Source organism: Centroberyx affinis, unplaced genomic scaffold, assembly GCF_046629955.1.
Source record: "Centroberyx affinis isolate AG114_WGS23_722 - 3 ecotype Tasmania unplaced genomic scaffold, CSIRO-AGI_Caff_v1 ptg003252l_1, whole genome shotgun sequence".
Lineage (NCBI taxonomy): Eukaryota > Metazoa > Chordata > Actinopteri > Beryciformes > Berycidae > Centroberyx > Centroberyx affinis.
The window spans coordinates 536,348-558,246 of record NW_027281278.1 but is presented as its reverse complement, the minus strand read 5'-3'; the positions used below and the strand labels follow the sequence as shown (position 1 = coordinate 558,246).

Sequence of the window (21,899 nt, the reverse complement as noted above, 5' to 3'; positions counted from 1 at the left end):
AACCAGACCATAGATCACTCCACACCTAAAGCTATGATGGGTTTGTGTACAGCAAAAACAGCTACTATTGGTCACTTTACTATGGTGTTTTACAACAGTTGTAGATCTTATCCAACACAGATAAGATGTTCAGGTGGCAGATTATGAGTGATTAGAATGACAAACATCCTAAGCCTCTAAACAAACAAATTTAGAGATGTGGTTTGGCAGCATCATAACTGCTGGTGATCATTGGTGAGCTACAGTTGTTGTTTTATGTGGAAGGGGTGCAGAGGTTATGGATATTTGCAGCAGGTTGTATATCACAGGTTGACATGCTACGTGCCGAACTGTTGGACAAAGATATCGCTGCAGTAAGACAAAAACCTTACATTGTCAACAATAAGTCTTCATTAGAACAGTCTTCCAAGAACAGTTTCCATGCTGCATAAGGCTCAGAACCTATTCCATCCAACTCAGTGTAACTATCTCATGGTATGTTGTTTCACTGCACTGCTGTGACCTACTGCATGCCATGCTGCATGATAGGGCTGCAACTAACGATTATTTTCATTGTCGATTAATCTGTCGATTATTTTCTCGATTAATCGATTAGTTGTTTGGTCTATAAAATGTCAGAAAATGGTGAAAAATGTCGATCAGTGTTTCCCAAAGCCCAAGATGACGTCCTCAAATGTCTTGTTTTGTCCACAACCCAAAGATATTCAGTTTACTGTCATAGAGGAGTAAAGAAACCAGAAAATATTCACATTCACAGAAGCTGGAATCAGAGAATTTTGACTTATTTTTCTTAAAAAATTACTCAAACCGATTAATCGATTGTCAAAATAGTTGGTGATTAATTTAATAGTTGACAACTAATCGATTAATCGATTAATCGTTGCAGCTCTACTGCATGAATGCACTTAGTGACACTTAGGGCTTTATTGTATTCTTTTTTGTATATATGTAGAAGTGATATGTATAGTTCACACATGACCTCATGTACATGCCGAATAATGATTAATTTTTAAAAAAAAGTTGACTTTTCTGGAAGGAAGATCCGCCTTGTTTTCAAGGTTGATACCCATGTATTTTTGAAATTACCAAATGTCTTAGTTGTGTTTTAATTGGAGTTATGGGACTTTGACATACCTGATATACCTTTACGTTTTTAACACTACGGTGCCAACTTGTCCCAGAGAGACCGGGCTTCTCTACAGGGCTGAGTGTAAACATGCTGGCTCCGCTCACATCAGCTCTGTTCAGAAGTGTAAACAAATGCCAGGCAGAAGTAATGCGACACCAATAGTATCCGCTTGATATTGGCATCGGCTAACAACCACAGATATTATCTGATGTCAGACATCGGATCATCTTGTCACCATTTTTTTCTCAAAAACCTCAAGGAAGTGACGGTCACAAAAACACGGTAGATCAATCTGTCATTGTTGTCCTTATGGCTGTGGTACACTAGGCAACATGTTGAGCAACACTGTGGGGCAACATGGAGCTGTCTCAACACTCTTGTATCAACCAGATGGTGAATGCTTGTATATTGTGAATGATCGTATATTCTTCCCTGTCTCATTTCACTTCCCATTGCCAGGAATGTTGCCTGTAATGTTGCCCAAAAAGTTGCCAGGTGTATCACTAAAATCCAGGTGTGTCTAAAAACTCTAAAGTCTTAGTAAAGTTTCCATGGAGTATCCTGACCTCCAGATAGGACATGGAGACACTGTACTGCATGTCGTCACTGGTCTCCTCGATGGCACGGAACAGGTCGTTCAGCGTCCGGACGTAGATGCCCGGCTCCTTGTCTGTCCCCAACATGGTGTATGTCTTCCCACAACCTAAAAACACAAAACAACAATAAAGAATAGTAATAAAATGCATTGCTTTATGATGGTACTGACTGCCACTGTCATACCTCTGTTTTAACAATCAAGAACCACTAAGGAAATAAGTGTGTCTTCACTGTGTCATCCTCATTGATTTTTAAATACATTGTACTCTTGTATAAGGTATTTTAGCAGTGTTGATTAAGTGGACTAAACTAACTACTAACTAAACTAAACTAAATTAAGCTAAAATTAAGTAAATAATCTAAAGTAATTTAAGCACAATATAGGCTACTAACTGCTTACTACGTCTATATGACTGAATCATTAGTTAATAATTATGTGAGATACCTGATTCCAGCCATAAACCCAAATAAACACAATGAACTACGTAAACATGCGGCATGTTTTGCCAGTGCAGACGGCTTAACCTTGGTCTTCCCTGAAATCCTGCCTCACCAGCCTAGGACATACTGTCTTAATTCTGCCTGGGCACACACACACACACACACACACACGTATACACACATGCTAAAATCCCTTGAGAGGAGATAAAGATTGGTGAACCTCTCAGACAGACAGACAGAGAGAGGAAAAAGGTAGTGAGACCAGATGATAACAGATGGATAGCTTGAAGTGAAATAGAAATGGTTTTACATGCGGGGCGCTCTACACAGTGCCTGATGACTCCGTGACAATCTGCCACGACTCGCTGAAACAGTGGGAGGCAGAGCATGACTCACTTTTCCAATCAGACTCATGCTGAGCTTAAAAATAAAAACAGATCAGATATTTAAAAAAAAAAAAAAATATATATATATATATATATATATATACATAATAATAGTCTTTGACTGATTGTTTGAGAAAAAGAAATATTTTCTTGAGTATGTGCTGATGGGCGGACCGATCAGCGGACCAGTCAGCTACGGCTGACCAGGACTAAGGGCCAGAGAGACAATATACATAGTTGACGGGTAATAGACATCTATTTACCCAGCATGCTTTGAGCTTCCATATGAGAAGAACTAGGGTAACTGTGGGAAAATGGGGAAACTGTGTGAAAAAAAAGGCCATCACTGTGGGTGCTGTGAAACACACACGCACACCCACTCACACACGAACACATCCACGCATGCATACATTCATGTGAGCATCTACACACACACACACACACACACACACACACACCTGTGGGTCCGTAGGCAAACACTGTGGCGTTGTAGCCTGATATGAGGCCCTCAATCAGGCCTTTGGTTGTAGCTCGGTACACCTCCTCCTACAAAGGGAGAAGAACACACTTCAGAACATAGATGTCACACCATATTGTTTTTGTTTTATTCAGTGTTCTATTTTGTTTGTTTTCGACCGTTTCTTCCGACTAACCTGATTGGCTGAGTAGTCGAACGCCACGTCAAACATGTAGGTCTTCTCCCTGGAGCGGTTGGCACGCAGGATGTCGTCTGGGTCCTCCATGGGGTCCAGCAGAACCACCATCTGGAGAAGAAGAGAGTGGAATAGATGAAGAGAAAGAAGGACAGACAGAGAGACGGATTGGGAGAGCGAAAGAAAAAGAAAAGAGGTATTTTTTTAACCACCCAATCAATACTGATCATTGTTACGAAAACGGACTGAATGGACGCGTCAATGGAAGCTGTCCCCTCTTATCTCGGAGAGGCAGCGCTTGTGACAAGAACAGCCCCTGTACAGAAGAATGACGCTCTCGATAAATAAAAGCCAAGTATGTATGCATGCACGTACAAATGGAAAGCCACTCAAGCCATCTGCCATGCTCTGAATCCTGCCTATACAACATAATGACCCAGCAACCAGCCTACATGTCAAGGTTATTCATAGCGTCTGGGAGGGATCGGCTCAATGAAGTGCATTCAAACAAGGCGTGGGATGGAGCTGTTTAATGTGATTGCTAAGAATGTGTGTGTCTGCTTCACCCTGTGCGTGAATGCAGAGTGCATGGGGATTGATCTGTCTCATTGTTCCAGATGTGTCGCTTCACAAAGCCCAACAACGCAGCCCCACCATCATTACCCATTACCCAGTGAATCACAGCTCTCCAAAGGCCCATTTCAGAGCCAAACGCTGCACAAAAACGGCACAGCACGATGTCAGAAAAAATAATAACTGTAATATTGTTGACAAATCATTGACACACACAGCAGCTAGACACGTTGTTGGCGGCTGAGGGAAAATTATTCACCTCACAAAGTGGCGGGCTCGAGTCTCCCGCTATGCCACCGGCGGAGAAGTCGAGTGATGAAGAGTTAGTAACAGAACTCAAAACAAGTGAGTCTCGGCAACTCTTGAGTGCACTTCGAGGCCCGTGGGCCACCGAGGATCATGGGACAGCTGGCTGTTGGCCAGGGCTAAACTGTTCAGCTCCGCTCGCTGGAGCTGGAGTGTCCTCTGAGGCACCCGGCTTGTTTGATGACCCCCTCAACCGCTGAGCCGCTCACTTTGAAGCCTCTCAATTGAAATTCAAGAGGAGAGATCTGACTTTTAAAAAACTACCAATTACAGATTGTGGGAGGGGGGAGAAACGGGGGATGAAGTACAGAAGAGGGAAGGAAGAGGAGATGGAGAAAGGGAGGGAGGGATGAAGCTACACTCTTCCTGCTTGTCCTTGTTTAGTCTTTTATGGGGCTCAAGATTATTCTTTTCATCCCCCTTTTTTCTCCACAGAACAATTCATTCTTTTCTTTGCCACGAACGGCGCGCACGGAGAAGAAGAGGCGCCATTGTGTTCGAGAGACGGGGACAGCAGGTGAGGACAAGAGGCTTGGATGAGACTACAGCTGTTGACGCTGACCGAGCTACTCTCTCTCATCCCCCCCCCCCTCCTCCGCTGAACTTCCTCCTTCCTCTCTAACTTTTCTCTGCACACAGTCCAGCTGCAATGACGTGCGAGTTCTGATCGCGTTTCACAGGAAAGATATCGGGAACAAGAGAGTACTTCTCTGCGTATCCAAGGTCAGAGACACTTCAGTCGCTCGGAGCCTCGGCCGGTCCGGCGCACTTCAGAACCAACATGATTGAGTCAGCCGAAAGTTCTGAGTCATCGTTCGGTCTGTCAGAAAATGGCAAAGCGACTGACAGACAGATGGGCAGAAAGAGAGACCAGAACGATGAACAGATGACTGTGTCCTTAAAGTGCTTCAAGAAGTCTGTCATGTTGCGGGAGGCCAAGACAGGCAGCACCGTGCCTGTATGCTTGGTGTGTGTGTGCGTGTGCTTAGGCGTTCCTCGAGAAAGCTGATAAGCATGCAAGAACGCTCTTACATAATTGCATGTACAGTGGGTATCTCTTAGTACGTGCACGTGTGTGCGTGTGTTTTTGTCTGTGTGCGTGCACTCGGGAAAACCATTAAGGGCCAATGGTGTTGATAACACCTCTCGTCCCATCTGTCATCTGTGTTCCTTAAGTTACAGAGCCTACTACGGCCCCACCCATGAACACCCACACAGCAGCTGCTGCTTGGGCAGATTCTGTGCCACTAATTTTCTTAAGTCTCCTGATAAGACTGAGAGTAAGGTGCCGGCTCTTGTGATGGCACTCTATGGCAACATAAGACTGGACGCCTGGGCACGCACCTGGGTGCTTTGTGTGGCAGATATAAAGTAAATGGATGCTAGCAATGTAATATAAGTAGTCAGCCTATAGGTTACCTCCCTGAGTTTTAGAGAGCCTTGCCAACACAGGTGCTTTTCATAGGCGGCAATCCTCTGAGTTCAATTAAGGAGCTTCTGAAAGACAAAAGAGTGTGAGTTGAAGTCTGGGTCACTATCAGCTCCTTAGCCTTGAGGTTAGGCTTGAGGTCTAGTGTACAGGTTTAGGAGCTCTATTTGAAAACATGGCAGTCCCATGGATACAAGTCTCCCACATATTCTGTCTCTGCCTCTCTCTCTCTCTCTCTCTCCCTCTCTCTCTTGCATGGAAACATGTACACATAAACACGTAGCAACTGAACAAGCAGCATATCCTGTCAGCTGCACCCAGCAAGTCAGGGCAAGCAGGGTGGGCAGAGGCATGACTGACCACAAGAGCAGAGGCCTGCGCACTCCCACGCTGTGTGTTTGTGTGAGATGAGTGCATGTGTGGTCCACCGTCTATTAACGCTAAAAACATTCTGCCATGGGAAATTCTCTTGATCTATCTTGATGCACTAAAGATAACACAAGGTAGCAAAAACGTCCATCTGGCAGTTTTTCCAAATATCTGATACAGATCATGCTGTTGCAGAATGTAATGTCATGCGCTACCAGTGGCAATAGGTGAGTAAGCACCTCAGTCATCAAGCACACGCTAACATGTAATTATCATGTTTGGATAAAATCTATGAATTCTTTACACGTGGATAGCCATAAGAACAATCTGTTAAACACAGTGATCGGTCAATCTCGTTGCCCCAGAAAACCTGACAGGTGCATCTCTAGTTTTTACCTCCCATGAATCCAGCAACAACAGCCTCAAAAGGGAGGAAGATCGATCAAACATAATAATTTCTGTGGGTTGTGAGGCAGCGGACAGCTGCACAGCAACCATTCCACAAACACAATTGGCACAATACAGCAAACACATGGAACCTGATAAGATAAATGCAAATGTCAGACTGGTTTTGGTGTCGCTGTTAATGAATACAGTTGACAAAGTAGTGGGCAAGTTGTGCAACTATGACACTGATAATAAACTATTAGGAGATTAACTGTGACTCTAAATATAAAGACTCAGAAGGCATAAGAGCGTGACTATCATGGCTATCTATTTGTCTTTTTGCCTGTCTGTGTTTGTCTATCTCTCTACTGTTCTATTGCCACCTGTTTTCCCTTCTGATGTTGGAAACACACAGTCGTCATGCGGCAGAAACATTGTAGAACTACACTGAGACTCCTCAACATCAGTTTGGGGAATGAGCCTGACTCCTGTTTCGACAGTTGAAAGCCAGAGCAAGTACGTAACAATTTCATGTGTGCGACAGAAATTCTGCGTGTTCTGCACGCTTTCAACATTGCAGTACACCTTACTAACTACTGTATCTACCTGTGTGGCCTTCTAAGTATTTTATCATTTATTTTCATTTTATGTATTGCATCTATTTGTGTGTGTTTCTAAATTCTTTCTGTTTGTCCTTCTGAATATTATTTCTATTATGTTCATTGTCTGTCCTACTTCCTGACCTGTAGCCCCTGTATTTGTCTTCTATGAGGAAGTCAATAACAGGCAGATGGGCTTAGACTCAGTGAGTCAGCCAGCTCTTTGCCCTGGCCCTTCACAGATCAGGCAAGATGAGAATATTAGTAGACAAAGGAGTGTCTCAACCATAGTCAAATTCAATAACAGATTATGGGATGATGTCAAGGTCAGATTTTCCACTGGGCAATGGATTGGCTTCTGCTGCTCTGTCTAGTGGCACCAAGTGCCTCTCTTTCGTTGACTGCTGACTAATTCATGGCTCCAAATGAAAGAGACATCAACTTTGACACAAGCAGGCCATGGGCCTGACGGGTCCAAGTACCGCATGAGGGGAAATGGAAAGCAATTTCCTGGTCGACAGCCTCAGTAAACGGGTGTCGTTTTTAGCAGTTTTAATCATGCTGTCTCGCATCACAATGCGTGTCACACGCTAGAGCCACTTCTCATTTGGATGCGGGGCTCAACTCAATTCAACCCGACCCTGGGGGCTGACAAAACAAATGGCCAGAGCGTGAATTTACACACTGTGGCTATGAAAAAAGGGGCTATTAAAATATTAATATCCTCACAAGGATCAGCCAAAGTCAAAACAACAGCTTGCTTATGCAGCGACATGAAACCAATTAGCTGGATGGCGCTATCTAAATGCTATATAAAGCAGCAGGGTGCGATGGAGCACCCTTGCCCAGCGCCTTTCTTGGCTGATAGGTTTTCTAATCAACGGGACTCCGGTCGTTAAAGCAGCAGGCTTGACTTGGTTGGCCATCTTGCTGATTACAGCACTGCTAGCTCCCACCACGGATCCATAATTCAAAGCCTGGATGTGGTGCGGTTTCACCTGCCTGCCTGCCTTGGCTGGCGCTGCCCAGCTCCCTGACTCGCTCCACTATCGTGTGCCAAAAAGCAAACGCTGCCAAGGTGGGCAACAAAAGTCAGCAGTCGTGTAGACATCAACCCCTTTTATGGGCACTGGTTTCATTACACATAAATGATGGTGTGGAGCAGTTATGGATCACTGATGAAATGACAAAAGAGCACTTGGAAATCTCAATCATACGAAAAGGCTAAAGAGCCCTGACCAGACATACAGTAATAATAAGCCCCATTTTTCATACAAATTGTTAAAGCCTGGTTAACTATCGATTTAATAAGAAATGTGAGGGAGAATAGAAATTTGCTGAAGAAGACATTGTAAGGAAAACTGCACATGATGCAATGCTGCTTGTGGAAGAGTTTCATCAACACCCATTCCATAGCTTTTTATTTCCCCATGTGATTTTATTACTGACTAAAAGCTTTTTTTCTTTTTTGCCTCACAAGATTTCCCTCCTATTGTCATCTTCAGTGTTTTTTTCACCCTTCACATTTGAAAAGAGAAATTTAGATGCCTGCCATTTACATGTACTTGTTAAACTTTCTGTGCAAATTCTCTCCAGTCTCACCCCCTGGGAATGAGACCAGACGGAGGCCTACTGGTGATCACCCTCAGTCGTGGCCCAGGCCAACTGGTGGATTAGCGCCTCACTGGGATAGGACATGATCATGGTTAATGACTGACCGCCAAGGGACAACGGCACGACACAGCTGCTCTCATTAACTCACATTTATTAGATGGTTAGAGAGCATCTGGGAGAAAGGGGGTGAGAGACAGAAGATAAATAGATAGTCACACAGACAGATAAGTAGATATGAAGAAATTAACAGACTGGCTGGTAAAAGCAAAAGAGAAGAGGGAGGACAGACAGAACTATCAGACAACTATAGTTTTTGTTTTCACCATGACTGAGCTGGTTTGGTGAGATGAAGGAAATGTCAATTTATAATAAAAGGGTGCAGAGGGTGTCTGAATCAGAGTGATAGGGCCACAGCGGTCAAATCCTCTATGCATCCATGTCATGTTTTATTGCTCAGGTTTATGTCTTGGGTTTATTGCTTAGGTTTGTAAGGTCATAAGGTTAAGTGCTTCTTTTTGCAAGCCTACAGGCCTGACCTTGTATGTATCAGAGAGATAAAGGGTGTTGCGTTTGTATGTGTGTGTGTGCACAGTCATGCCTAAAGTGCCTGTCCATCTATGCATCTTGTTTTTCCCCAGAGACACCATCCTCTTCTAATCCCCCGGCGACATTGTGGTTACCATGGAAGCAGGGATGTGGGCACACCCCCTCCCTCCTCCCTCCTCTCAGACACCTGTTGCCATTAGACTAATGGAGAGGAAACAGAGGCCGCGCTGCAAAAAAATCTACATCTTAACAAGTCATTTATCGAGCACTGAATATTAGAATTTTGGTTTTAAAACAAATTAAAAAATCTACAGATAAAGAAAGAAAAAAATCTGGGATAATATCATTTGTTTCCAATGCAAATCAACTTGTTTCAAGAACTTTGTTGAGTCAAGTGACATTATCTTGATGCTGGTAGAGTGATCCAACTTATTTCACTTGATATTAAGGTCATTCTCAAGTGAAACTTGGGAAATAAGGTGGAATTTTCTCACCCCACTGGCAGATTTTTTCACGTTTTTAATGGATTTTTGGACTAAAAATAAATGGCACATGGATATTTTTGCAGCCGGCTGCTACTTCTGCTGTTGCTGTTGTGAAAACCTAGTAACTGCTGGTTTGTTTTTTTCCACGTTTATCTCTTATGTACATGAATAGAACATTTCCCATTCATCTACTGAGTAAGTGGCATACATTCTAACACATATGAAACCTGTTCAACTTGGAGCAACAGGCTGCTAATGCTGCTTCCTGGGGGGCCATCTGGGTGCCTTGCTAGGGTCCCTTCAGAAAGAAAGGGGACAGAGGCAGTAACTCACACCAAGGAGGGCCGCCAAGCAGCTGTCCTGTCCACACACACACACACACACACACAGGGGCAAATGGATATGTATATACACAGGCAGGCACGGATGTATATACATGTAGCCTGTATGCACACATACACATGGACATGCACAAACACACGTGTACGATATAACACACTCACACACACCCGCCATCACACATACGCAGACATGTACCTTAACAAGTCACTTAGTTTAGTATTGAGTCTTAAACTGATCTTAAAATTGAGTCGTCTTCTTTTTTTAGAAAAAAAATTGCTAATCGGGTGCAACGCAGTTTCAACTGCTTTGTGCATTTTTTTGAAACAAGACGCTATCTTGAAATAATGTGGATCACTCAACTATTAACAACATAATGTCAACAAATTGATTTGCATATGAAATAAATTACATCTCCAAATTGGCAGAATTTTTCACATACATACATACTACAAAGAAAAGTAAGAATTTAACAAAAAATGACAAAATGACTTAAGACTTAATGACTTAAGTTAAGATGGATTTTTTTTTTATTTGTACAGTGCATAGATAAAGACCAGCAGCCCTCACACTCACTCTCCTTTCACTTTGATGGGGATCCTCTCATGTTGATGAGGATGTTCCTCTCTAGTATAATGATCTGTCTCACAGCATCCAACATGAAATGAAAGAAGCATGTGTGTATCTGTGCTTGTGTGAGAGTATATGTGTGTGTGTGTGTGTGTGTGTGTGTGTGTGTGTTTGTGTGTGGAGTGCTGGGGCTCTTTCTACATTTTACCATCTCCCCTTTCCTTATCTTTCAATTACACAATGACATAACAGTAGAGTCTTTGAACAATGACGTCTGTGTGCTGTGTTAAGAATACGGCAAAGAACAAAGGATCAAGACGACAAAAAAACCAAAACAATCAAGTCTCGGCAGTGACCTTTGCCGGGCAGCCTTTCAAGTCGCTCTTTCAGAAACGCAATCAAAGCTTTGGAAAATCCAATAGGTACAACGCGGCTAGTTATCTGATAGAAACCCTCGGAGCCGTCCTCCCTGTACCCCAACAATGCTGTATCCCGTTTCAGGGGCTCTCCATGATCGGAGGTGCGTGGCGGATCACAGTGCATCTGATACAGGGTGCTGAGTTGCATGCTCCTCAAGCTCTGCTCCGCTCTTCCTCAGGGTTTACATAAGACGTCTGCTCGTCTCGGCCTCTGTTTCTGGCAAGCGGCCGTGAGATCAATGCAGCCAGACGAGGGTCGTTGTAGTTCAGACTCAGACGCGCACATGCACACACACACACACACACACACACACACACACACATAGGTGCCTGCAATAGGATTCCTTGCCACTTACGCAACCAGAGGTCTTGAGAGATCAAGAGGTGGCCGAGTGAAGGGGCTCAGGGCTCTCTCTCTCTCTCTTCTTTTCTCCCTCACTCGTTACTGATCCCTCCCTCGTCATGTCTGTTGCGAGGGCAAGTTGCACAGATGTATTACTGGATAGCACAAGCACAGATGGTTACAATGGATAAGAGGAACAATACAGCAATTTGTCATCCATGAAAGCAATTCACTGAACAATTGAATCACAATAAAGTGTGAAAATGTGAAGGAGGGTATAGCGTGCCCTAAGGTTGCCTACAATGTCACCATCAACATAAAAAAGATTTTAGATCATTACACCAAGACCAGTGCAACTGAGATAATTAGAAGGGAAAGCACATTATCTGTGGCCTGTCCCTGCGGTGCAATCAGAAACAAACATTCAGGATACACTGTTTCTCTTCTTCTTCTTAAAGTTAAGTAGTTGGATGTCAGAAATTGGGTCCGAGGATTGTTTGAGGCAGATAGCTGTTGGCTACTAAAGGTCAGAGTTAGCCTCGAGGTCAGTGGCCAGAGGTCAGCCATGAAACACAAACTGGGACAATCACCAATTACCCAGACAACAACACACATCACAGGGGGGCAGGAATACAGCCAAAACAAATACACGCGCGCACAAACACACACGCACACACACACACACTATACACAGAATCTTTGTGGGTCAACAACTTGCCACAGGCTGTCCATTTCAATGCCAGGGAAACAACTTAAGAGCAGAGAGGAACACAGCTGCCCTTTGGCATAACGGAATGAGGTCAAAGTAGGAAACCTATGGATTAAAATCAAATCAAGTGAGAAAACTAGGTAGAGACAGAGTGGCCTGCCATTTCCCTGCCTTTATCCTGGCCCACTTTTTCAAAATATGGCACGATAACAAAGCAGAGCAAGATGCTAATTACCTCCGCCAACGAGGTTATGTTTTCGGTGCCGTTTGTTTATTTGTCTGTTGGCAGGATTACGGAAAAACTACTGTTCCGATTTTCATGAAACTTCGTGGAAGGGTGTAGCATGGGCCAAGGAAGAACCCATAAAATTTTGGAGCGGACTCATGAACAAGCAATAATAGCACCAACCTCCGAGTGCCCTTCTAGTTCAGGATGAATATCAGGCAAGTCATTTCTAACCCCCAAGAGAGATGAGACCGATGAAGAAAATGCTCAGAGCGCTCAAGAATAAGGGGGCAGCTAGATTCACAAAACTGTCTGTTGGGTTCTTTTGGAACATATAACGTATCATCAAATTAGATCATCTTACCATAAACTCATAACTGACCTGTTATATCTAGCCAGGCTCTCTCCATTTTATGCTTGTTTTAGTAATTTGAAGTTAACACAATAAAGAAATTGTGGACACTGTGATAATACGAAGGTCTCACTAATATAAGCTGTCATCTTCTTCTTTCTATTGGCTAAACAGATGGTGACAAATTCATCTGTTTCCATAAGTTCCACCTACTTGGACTTTTGTCCATCAGAACAGATAAACATCTAGCAGAGACGGACATTTATCACCCATGTCCAATAAATAGACACTCCTCATTGAACAATAATTGAAAACAGATAAACCAGTACTTGACCAGCTCCAGTGCTTTTGGAACTGTCTGTATCATCCCAGCATCGCCTGTATTGTGTTTCTTCATTTTGTCCCACTCTGTTTCCATAAGCCTGGCACACTCACTGTGATGATATGTAATCATTATTATCATGATGACTCATAATTATATGGCTCTCAACCACCGCATTTAATAGATAAGAGGCAGAAAAACGTGGCTGGAAAATTTGGAGTGGTCCATGCACAGTAATGACCCTTGGAGTGGCTGTTCACAAGGAGGCAGCAACCCAGTTGTGCAGGGATCCATTTAGTGCAGTGCCAAGTAAACTCCACATCCATGTCCACGTATAATGACAACAGTAATGGCTACTTAACAGCACACCATTTTCACCCATGTCCAATGTCCATTATCACCCATTTGCTGCCATCAAATGCGACAAAGCCTGGGAGAAATTTTGTGAGACACAAAAACAACCATTAATGTTTTTCCAAGGTGCTCCATGTCTTGTGTAGACAGAGCAAGCAGTGACCTTCCCGTGAAAAACACATTGTATTCTCTGTGATGAAGATGAAAAGACAGGTCTCTCATGTGCTAGAGAGCGAGAGTGCCATGTGGAAGTGCACTTCAGGGAAGTATGTCTGAAGAGCTGAGGATGAAAACAGAGTTACCTTCCCTTACAAGTCGCCGCCCTACTTCAATTTGTCCTCTAAAGAAGAAGACGCTGGTACGAAGGGCTACCTCCTGTATTATCACACATAGCCAGGCCCAGAGCATATCATACACTCTCTGGAGAAAACATAGGGCAAGCATAAGAATGTAGGACTCTATCCTCAGGTCACTGTTATGGTGAACACTTACATCTCAGGACATTTTCACTGTTTCACTGTTCATGTATTTGTTAATGCTGCAGTTAAATCTGGCTAACTTGGACGGGTATTATCCTGCTCTAGATACGGGGTCACATGCTCATCCCAAGTGAAAACACAAAGGCAACAAGCTGACTCACATCCTTGTTATCCAGATTCATCCAGACTAACCACGCGTTGAAACCTTATGATCATGTCAACTTCCCACCTTGCTATGAAGCTGTCTTGAAGCCAAAATGAGCCAAAAGGAGCAAAAGGAGTAGTTATTAAACTCCTGAATTTATTTGCTTTGTTGTTATGGTTTTAGATCAATCATGATATGAATGATTCACATTCCATCATTTTAAAAATGTTGAAACTGATGACTGAAATTCATGATTTCAGTGTCAAAAGATATATTATGGGTCTGAAACCAGCAACGTCGCTTTTACAAATACAGTGTTTTCAATGTATTTTAAAGAGGCTTACAAGACAAACATGTTATGACTGGTGTATTACATAACAAAAGCCATAGAGAATTGCTCCCTCTAGTTCCTCGGCTCTTGGGGCATATGGGAGATGTTTTCTCCTTCGTCTGCATACGGTAAGCGGCCTGCGATCACTAGCTGTCACCCTGCGTCACCTCTCTCTGTCTTTATCACTCTGTTCTGCCTCCCTCCACTTTCTTCTTTTCTCTGTCCTTGTTTCCCCTCAACTTCTTCTCCTCCACCTGTTGCTCTTCCATCTGTCTCTCCCTCGCACCGCTCACAGCACACTCTCTTTCTACCTTTACCTTCACATTTTACATTTACATTTTAGCCATTTTTTTTTAGCTGATACTCTCATCTAGAAGCAGGTAGAGGTTCAGTGTCTTGCTCTGGGAGATTTTGAGAGGACACTTGGCTGTTGATGTACATTTTGGCTATTGGGGGAATTGAACCCGTAATCTTCTCACCGCTAACCATTAGCTATGTACTAATGGACCAATGCATGGCTGTCTTTTTGGCCGGCAGTCCAATGAAGACGGAGCGGCGGTGGCCTCGTGGCTGGCCCATTCTTCCTGCTTGTGTAAGAGGTATTAGGTGGCCAGGAGGGAGCAGAGGAACATTCTGCTCTTGATACTATTACACAGAGCTGGCGAGGAGAGAGAGCACACACACACATATATACAGACACACACACACACACACACATTGAACCCATACAATACACATACTACCATACATGCACATAACTATTCACTCACACAAGTGAGCACACAGACTAAGGACCCCGAGCACGCTGATATATTTTTTTCACGGTTTTGCCTTTCCCCTATGACATAAGACATAATGTTATGCTCATGCAGTGTGGCGCTGCCTGCTGGAACATAATTAGTTGATGATGCTACATTAAAAGTCCTTCGGGCAGTTCCTTCCTTCACCCCCCATGGATTGGAGGGTGACTCAGAGGATGCGAGAGGCACCGGCATGGTGAAAACAATTCATACCTGCTATGTTATATATTATGTAACAGCTGGGTTTCTTATAAAGCTGGTATTGCATCAAGTTGCGTAATTGACTCATTGCGATGCGTGGTTGTCTTCCGGTCCTCAGAGCCGTGCCCGTGCTCGGCCCCCTGAGGGGCTGGTAGTGGGCATTAAGTGATGAGCTCACTGGAGTGTTAAAAGCTGTTCAGAAGGGCCTGCAGCGGGGCCACTCCAGCGGCTAGTCTCCTTCAACAGCCACTTGTGGTTAGCTGCCACGCCCTGCCCTCTCATCAGATTAGGAGTGGAAGAGCAGGGAGGGGATTGAGAAGGATCAGACGGGGTGGCAGGAATAGAACACGCACAAACACACACGCATACATAAAGGCCCTTGCTATAAAAGAGTCTAGGTGTGTGTATATGTGTATGCGTATTTATATAGGTCGGGGGCAGGGGGTCAGAGAAAGAGGGAGGGAGTCAGAGGGAGACAGAAAGAGAAGTGGGGTCAGAAAGAGAAGATGAAGGGGGGGGATTATCCACTTAAAGTGGGCCTGGCTACGTGTCCACCTACACTTTCCAGGGTCAGACAGTCTATTAGTGTCAACATATTACCCCGGCTGCGCGGAAAATAGGACTCTCTCCTGCCTCTGTGCGACCCGAACCGACTCTCCGCTAGTTGTTGGTCATTTTCTGCCTCTCTCCGCTGTGCCACTGTATCCATTTCAGGCGCCAGTCTCATTCCTGGCTCTGTCGCTGTGTGTGGAGGTTAAATCTTCGCTGCTAAAGAGGACAGGGCTGTTTGTAGTTCCTTTCCCTCCCTTGTGCAACCCCGAAGCTATTCAAACACTCTGCCTCGTAAAAAAAAACGACTGTGTCATTGTACATGGACAAAGTCTTCCCTCAGCTTTTTGACTAGCTTGTTATGAGGATGAACTGTTTTGGAGAGAAGCACAAGGTGGGAATACAGTGAGAACGAGGAAGAAAGGGAAGGGGGGTAATTTTGATACTGCTGATGCAAATTGCCCGGCAAAAGAGCATCTTTGATCCCTCTGAATTACCACCTACGCCCAGTATTTCTAGCTTTCTCTATCTCTCTCTCTCTCCCTTCCCTCTCGGTCTTCCCCTCCTCATTCACAGGTTCTTTTCCAGTGGGAGCTGTTTTTGCTGAATCAGGCTGACTACGGTGCAGCCTCTAAGGTGAGGGCAATTTGAATCTCCTTTAATGGAGACATCTGTGTACAGGGCGGCAGAAACTGTACACTGAGCACTTGAGGTGAGGTGCTTTGTAGTCCACAAAGGCAGAAAATTTGCCAATTCATGGCGTACTGTTATCAAGTAGACTCTTGCTTGGACCCGGATGAATACAGCTCATTGTTTTAAAGGCCTCGATCTTTACACAGGAACCGAGAGGCAAAGTGGAATGTTTTTGTTTGCCTGCTGGCTGACTTTCTCTCTTTCTCTCTCTCTCAGGCATCAGAATGAGCCACCTGTCCCTGAAAGAGCATTTTGCAGGTGAACACATGGTGGGAAAGTCTCTTGTAAGTTTCTGCTCCTCTCTTATAGGTGCAATGCAGCGCTTCCAAGGCCCTTACATTATCTGCAGACAAACAGAACTCCCAGAGTGAAAAGCTGCCCATGGAAAGCAACCATCATTACTTTGTGTGATATATTGCTGTGACACTTACAGTCCACCCCAGGCTGCACTGAAAAGCCTCCTGCCACCAATCAAGCTGAACAAATGTTCCACTAAAGAACATCTCTGCTGCATTCATTATAGCCAATGGGAGATCTGAGGCCATAAAAAAAACAACAACAAAAAATAGTGGTTTTAACCTGCTTCCCCTGCTGTCTTCTAGGGCTCATAGTCCCCTACAGAGGACTATACTACTGAGGAAGAGAAAAAAATAAAACAAACAATGGCCCTGACCTTGTCTAGGTGTCTCCATGGAGACGAGGCCTCACTATAAAGCATTCCCCACTGTGTGCTACTGACAGGCCTGCCCTGCCGAAGAGATGCTTAATGAGTCCTAGAGCTAAGAAAGACACATCCTGCAGGGCACAAACACACTCATGTTTGCACGCAGGAAGATATACATGTATGTGTGCATACAAACTGCGCCCGCTGTATCACTCAATCACAGGCAAGGCACTGCATTAAGAACTCAGAAACCAAATTCATCTGGAATAGGCAATCAGCATGGTTATTTGTGGACTGAGTATGAAGTTCAGGTCTGGTTCATGGCAGAATAAACAGATTAAAAATGATACTTACATTCCTTGAATCTTATGGGTTTTGGGTAAATTCTATATGCAGCTTTAAGCAGCACAAGTTGGGTAGTTGGGTTGGGTAACAGAAATCTTTGATACAAAAGACTGTCCAAACATAATGTCTACTGTATCTACTGCATGGCTCTGGTGTAGCATAGTAAGTATTTTTCCTGTGTTAAAGCTACAGCATGCAACTTTTGCCTGTATTGTCTCCTTGTTTTGTCTATTTGAGGTTTTGGAAGGTTAGCAAGTGCCATCATTAATTTGGATCCCAATAATGTATCTTGATTAACAAATGTACACACTCAGCTCCCCACCACGTGTCCGCATAGCCTCCAAGGCCACAGCAGTCTGATGTAAGTTGAGTAAAATCAGTAGTGAGATCAAAATGGCCCTATCAGGTGTCTCATTCCCGAGGTTGAGCGACCATCTTTATCCCTTGGGGCTAAACATAGACTAACCGTTAGCCTCTTAAGGAGGAATATCACCTGCCTGGCTCCTTTTACTCCATGGTGGGACAGGATGCCAGGGTTGCAATCAATTTGCTCTCTAGCACAATAAATTCATACTATACTATACATACACACAGTAATTTGTTTGTGTCATGTTTTTTGATATTGGGACTTTGAAGAAAATTAATTTCCAGAATCGAGCCCAGTCCTGGTATGGAAAGCCATGAATCACAGAAACACAGCGAGTGAGAATCAATGGCACTCTGATGAGAAGGTATAAACTGAACAAGTGGACATGTTGTCCAGTTGCCATAAATGTGCTGACTGAAAATAATAAACCAAAAATGAATCATTTATTATTTCAGTTTGGTGATGAAGCCAGCCTAATCCAGCATTGAGGAGTAGTGTCACTACTGGCTTTGTTTCTGCCTGCTGAATGAAGACACTCTTTTTTTATCACTCTCAAATTGATGGACAGCATCATTAATACAAGGACTGATAGTAAGTGACAGCTTAACATGAGTTATAAATGTATTCTGAAGCTGTAAATTTGGTTTATGTTTGTATTGCATCGAGGCACTGCAGTGCACCAGCTCTGCAGTATCCCATTCGGTTTGAAGTGATCGTTTCCAAACAGCATCTGGTCTCCCTGGGTGTTGTTTTGTCCCATAACAAGGTAAGGTGTCTGTGGTTTACACTCTCCATAGAGTCCCAGGCAGCACTGGTTGGGCTGGTCTGTTAATTACCCGATCATTACCACCCGCAGAACCCACACATAGCCCCATCCTGCCTCATCAAGCCGACCACAACACTTCCTCTGCTTTCCTGATGGAGGTTCACTTGCTTGACAGTCATCAGAAATCATCATTTCACTTTGCTTCATTTTGAATTGAGATGCATGTTGCAAGTTTAACTTCCATTATGATCATACATTATTATCTACATATGGAAAAGTGTACTGTGTATGAATTTTGGAATAAAATACACTTTCCTATTTTATGGTTATGTTCAAATAAATACTTTACCCCGAGCTCCACAAATATCTCATTCATAAACCGTAATAATCCACCTCACTACACTTCTGACCTACCCGCTAGCCTCTCAAGGACACGACAAGCCCACTGAGGCTAACAGGCAACAGGTGGTCCATAAAAGGCAGGAGCTGTAGCCCTGGGGCTATCGCTGGGAGAGAGAGACAGAGAGAGACAAGAGAGAGAGCAGGTGGCAGCAGGCTTAACCTCAGTTAAATGAGCTCATCTCCTCAGGCTTAGCCAGAGTCATCTGCTTCCTGCCAGGAGAGCCAGACCTGGGCAACCCCACCCAGCACCCTGCTAATCTGTCTCGGCATTACCTGCAGCCCCACGCTGCCATATGGTGACTGCCTGCCTGCCTGTTGCACAAACAAAGTCAGAAAGGGCACTTTTACATCAGTACACAATCCTGTGTATTTGTGTAGGGACTGGAAGGGATTGGAGGTGTGTATGTGCAGTATGTCTGTGTGTATATGCATGTGAGTATCTGCAGCTGTGTGTGTACGCTTATATCTGTGTATATCTGTGTGTACATGCGTGTGTGTTTGATGACTGGGGCAAGGGTGACAGATATAGGTAAACAGGTTCAGTGTGTGTATTAGCCATCCCATGCATGATAATCTCACACCATCCCAATGTTGTCGTGGCCAACGTCTACGTACATCCTCTCCATTCATGCCAAGACGGTGCAGGTAAGCCCTTTTCACAGCATGCGTAAACAGCAGACTCACACACTCCCACAGCCTCAGCAAGTGTGTATTGTAATCTCTATAAATCCTTTGCTGTGATTTACACCTGGAGAGACCCGAGATAACCCCACAGTGAGCACACAGCGTATTTGTTTGTATTCAAAGCACTTCTATGCACCACCACACCGAAACACTGTCATACACTGTGCAGCTGTGATCAACACTGTAAAAATAAATCAATGGGTTAATAATATAAATCTTCTCATGATTGACCTGTAATTTGATAATTTGATATGCAATTAACAGACTACATCTTAACTTGAATAGGAAACATACAGGTATTTTTTTATTTTTTTTTCGCCGAGGTGTTTTTGAGCTGGAGACAATAACAAAGCCTTGTTGTGGCGGCTGTGTCAGCAGCATAGCTACCTACCTACCGTATGCTCTAATCCCCCGGGGTCCGAGCCTATTTTAATGATGTCATGGCAGGTAGGAGCGCCGCTGTTGTACTTAAGACTCGGCGTAATTGAATTGCTTCAACAGACAAACAGTAAGTCGGATCTGAGTACCATGGATTATCTGTGTTTTCCAAGAAGTGTCCTCTAGGAAAAGCTTTTGGCAGCATGAGCAACTGCCATTAACTATATCCTACGGTTAAATATTATGTCTGTCTTCAATATTTATCACTGGTATACTGTACGGAGGAAAAATCTGAGTCTGTTGCTCTCCTGGATTTGTCTTGGCTAATTAAGAAGAATCGCCCACTCAGTATTACTACTACGACCACTAATGCCTCAATCAGCTTAGCCTGAGTGGGAAGACACCTCAGCAACTTCCCAGTCGCAATGCTCATCATCATTTGCACTATCTTCATCATCATCACACTCTCACCAGTGGTGTTGCTAAGTGGTCTCCTGGAGGGACACGTTGGCTATAAAAAGCTATAATGGGTTGCCAGTGAATATAGTCCCCAGGGAGCTCATACATACAGCATATAGTCTGCCTTATATGGCAGGTCACATGTTAACAACATTAAGCACAACATACTGAGTGCAGGGGTTGTGCTCTAAGGAGAGGACATGGGCTTCTGAGGGGCAAAACACTGCTGTTGTGTGAAAACAAACCAAAGTCAAACTTGGTCTGTTTTTGATTGTTGTACCTGAACAGGGAGGTGATATGGTCATTTATAGATGGAGTCTTAGGTAGATCAAAATCTATGGCTCTGGATATGTACACTACCAGTCAAAAGTTTGAACACCACATTTTTATTTATTTTGACTATTTTACACATTTTAAAATAATAGTAAAGACATCGAAACTATGAAATAACACAAATGGAATTATGCAGTGACCAAAAAAATGTTAAACAAATCAAAACTATGTTATATTTTAGATTCTTTAAAGTGGCCACCCTTTGTCTTGATGGAAAGGCAAAGACTTTGGAAAGAAATTCATACATAGGCATCGCCTTCAGAAACACATTTCAAGCATTTAAGCATAAGCTTTTATATCAAAATGGCTTTAAGATCATGAAAAACATAGTACCTTCAATCAGGTGTGTCCAAACCTTTGACTGCTAGTGTATTTGTCCTCTACTGCTGTGCATAACTAGGTCCCCATGATGCCCATTCAAAACCCCTTTGTGTGATTTCAAATATGCATGTCAATCTGAAAGCAACAAAATGAGGCTTGTACAATGTTTTCAGAATGACTGAATCGAACATACAGTACAAATTCCCTCTAGAGATCTGACAAATTCCAACAAATCCTACAATATGAAGTAACATGGTTGTAAATCTTTGTATTTATTCATTTCTGCGATATTGGCTCTCGCATCTAAGGCCTGATTTGAGTTAATTTGTCTGATAGGAATATTATACAGCTCTGTCGTTGTGTTCAATTACATTCCAGGCGTTCGCTATGCTGACGCTTTCAGCCGTCTCCTTATGAAGGAACCTGAAGCCTTTCCATCACTCATTATTAGAAAGGTCACTCTCTGAGCTACAACACTGTGAGTCATCCACTGCAAGCAGCAGCAGCAGCACGTGTCTCCAAATGAAATGAACCTGACTGAATCATCAGCCTGCCTGCCCGCTTGTTATGTGTGACATATGAGGGATACAAACACACTGCAATGCTTTTTAAAAACCTGCTAACTATACTGAGGCCCCGCAGATACATTATCCATGTAGGCCAGGACCTGTGTCAGGCCGGAAGAGAGGGCTGAAACGGAGACAGCAGCCCTCTCACATACACACACTGACCCCATCACTCACTCACATGCATGCATACTGTATGTGCACAGACGTAAAGAGGACACTGACATATACCCACACACGCACACACACACACACACACACACACACA

The 21,899-nt window shown here is 43.7% G+C and overlaps 1 protein-coding gene across 5 annotated transcripts in view; it reads right to left on the bottom strand.

Moving 5' to 3' along the window:
* kif19 (kinesin family member 19) overlaps positions 1-21,899 on the bottom strand; it is a 34,519-nt gene that overhangs the window by 10,806 nt on the left and 1,814 nt on the right. For all 5 annotated transcript variants that reach the window (XM_071538315.1, XM_071538312.1, XM_071538314.1 and 2 more), the window contains exons 3-5: positions 3,207-3,317; positions 3,012-3,099; positions 1,696-1,832 (exon numbers count right to left, since the gene is read on the bottom strand). In XM_071538315.1, coding sequence (XP_071394416.1) covers positions 1,696-1,832; positions 3,012-3,099; positions 3,207-3,317 — 336 coding nt within the window. The remainder of the gene's footprint in view (positions 1-1,695; positions 1,833-3,011; positions 3,100-3,206; positions 3,318-21,899) is intronic.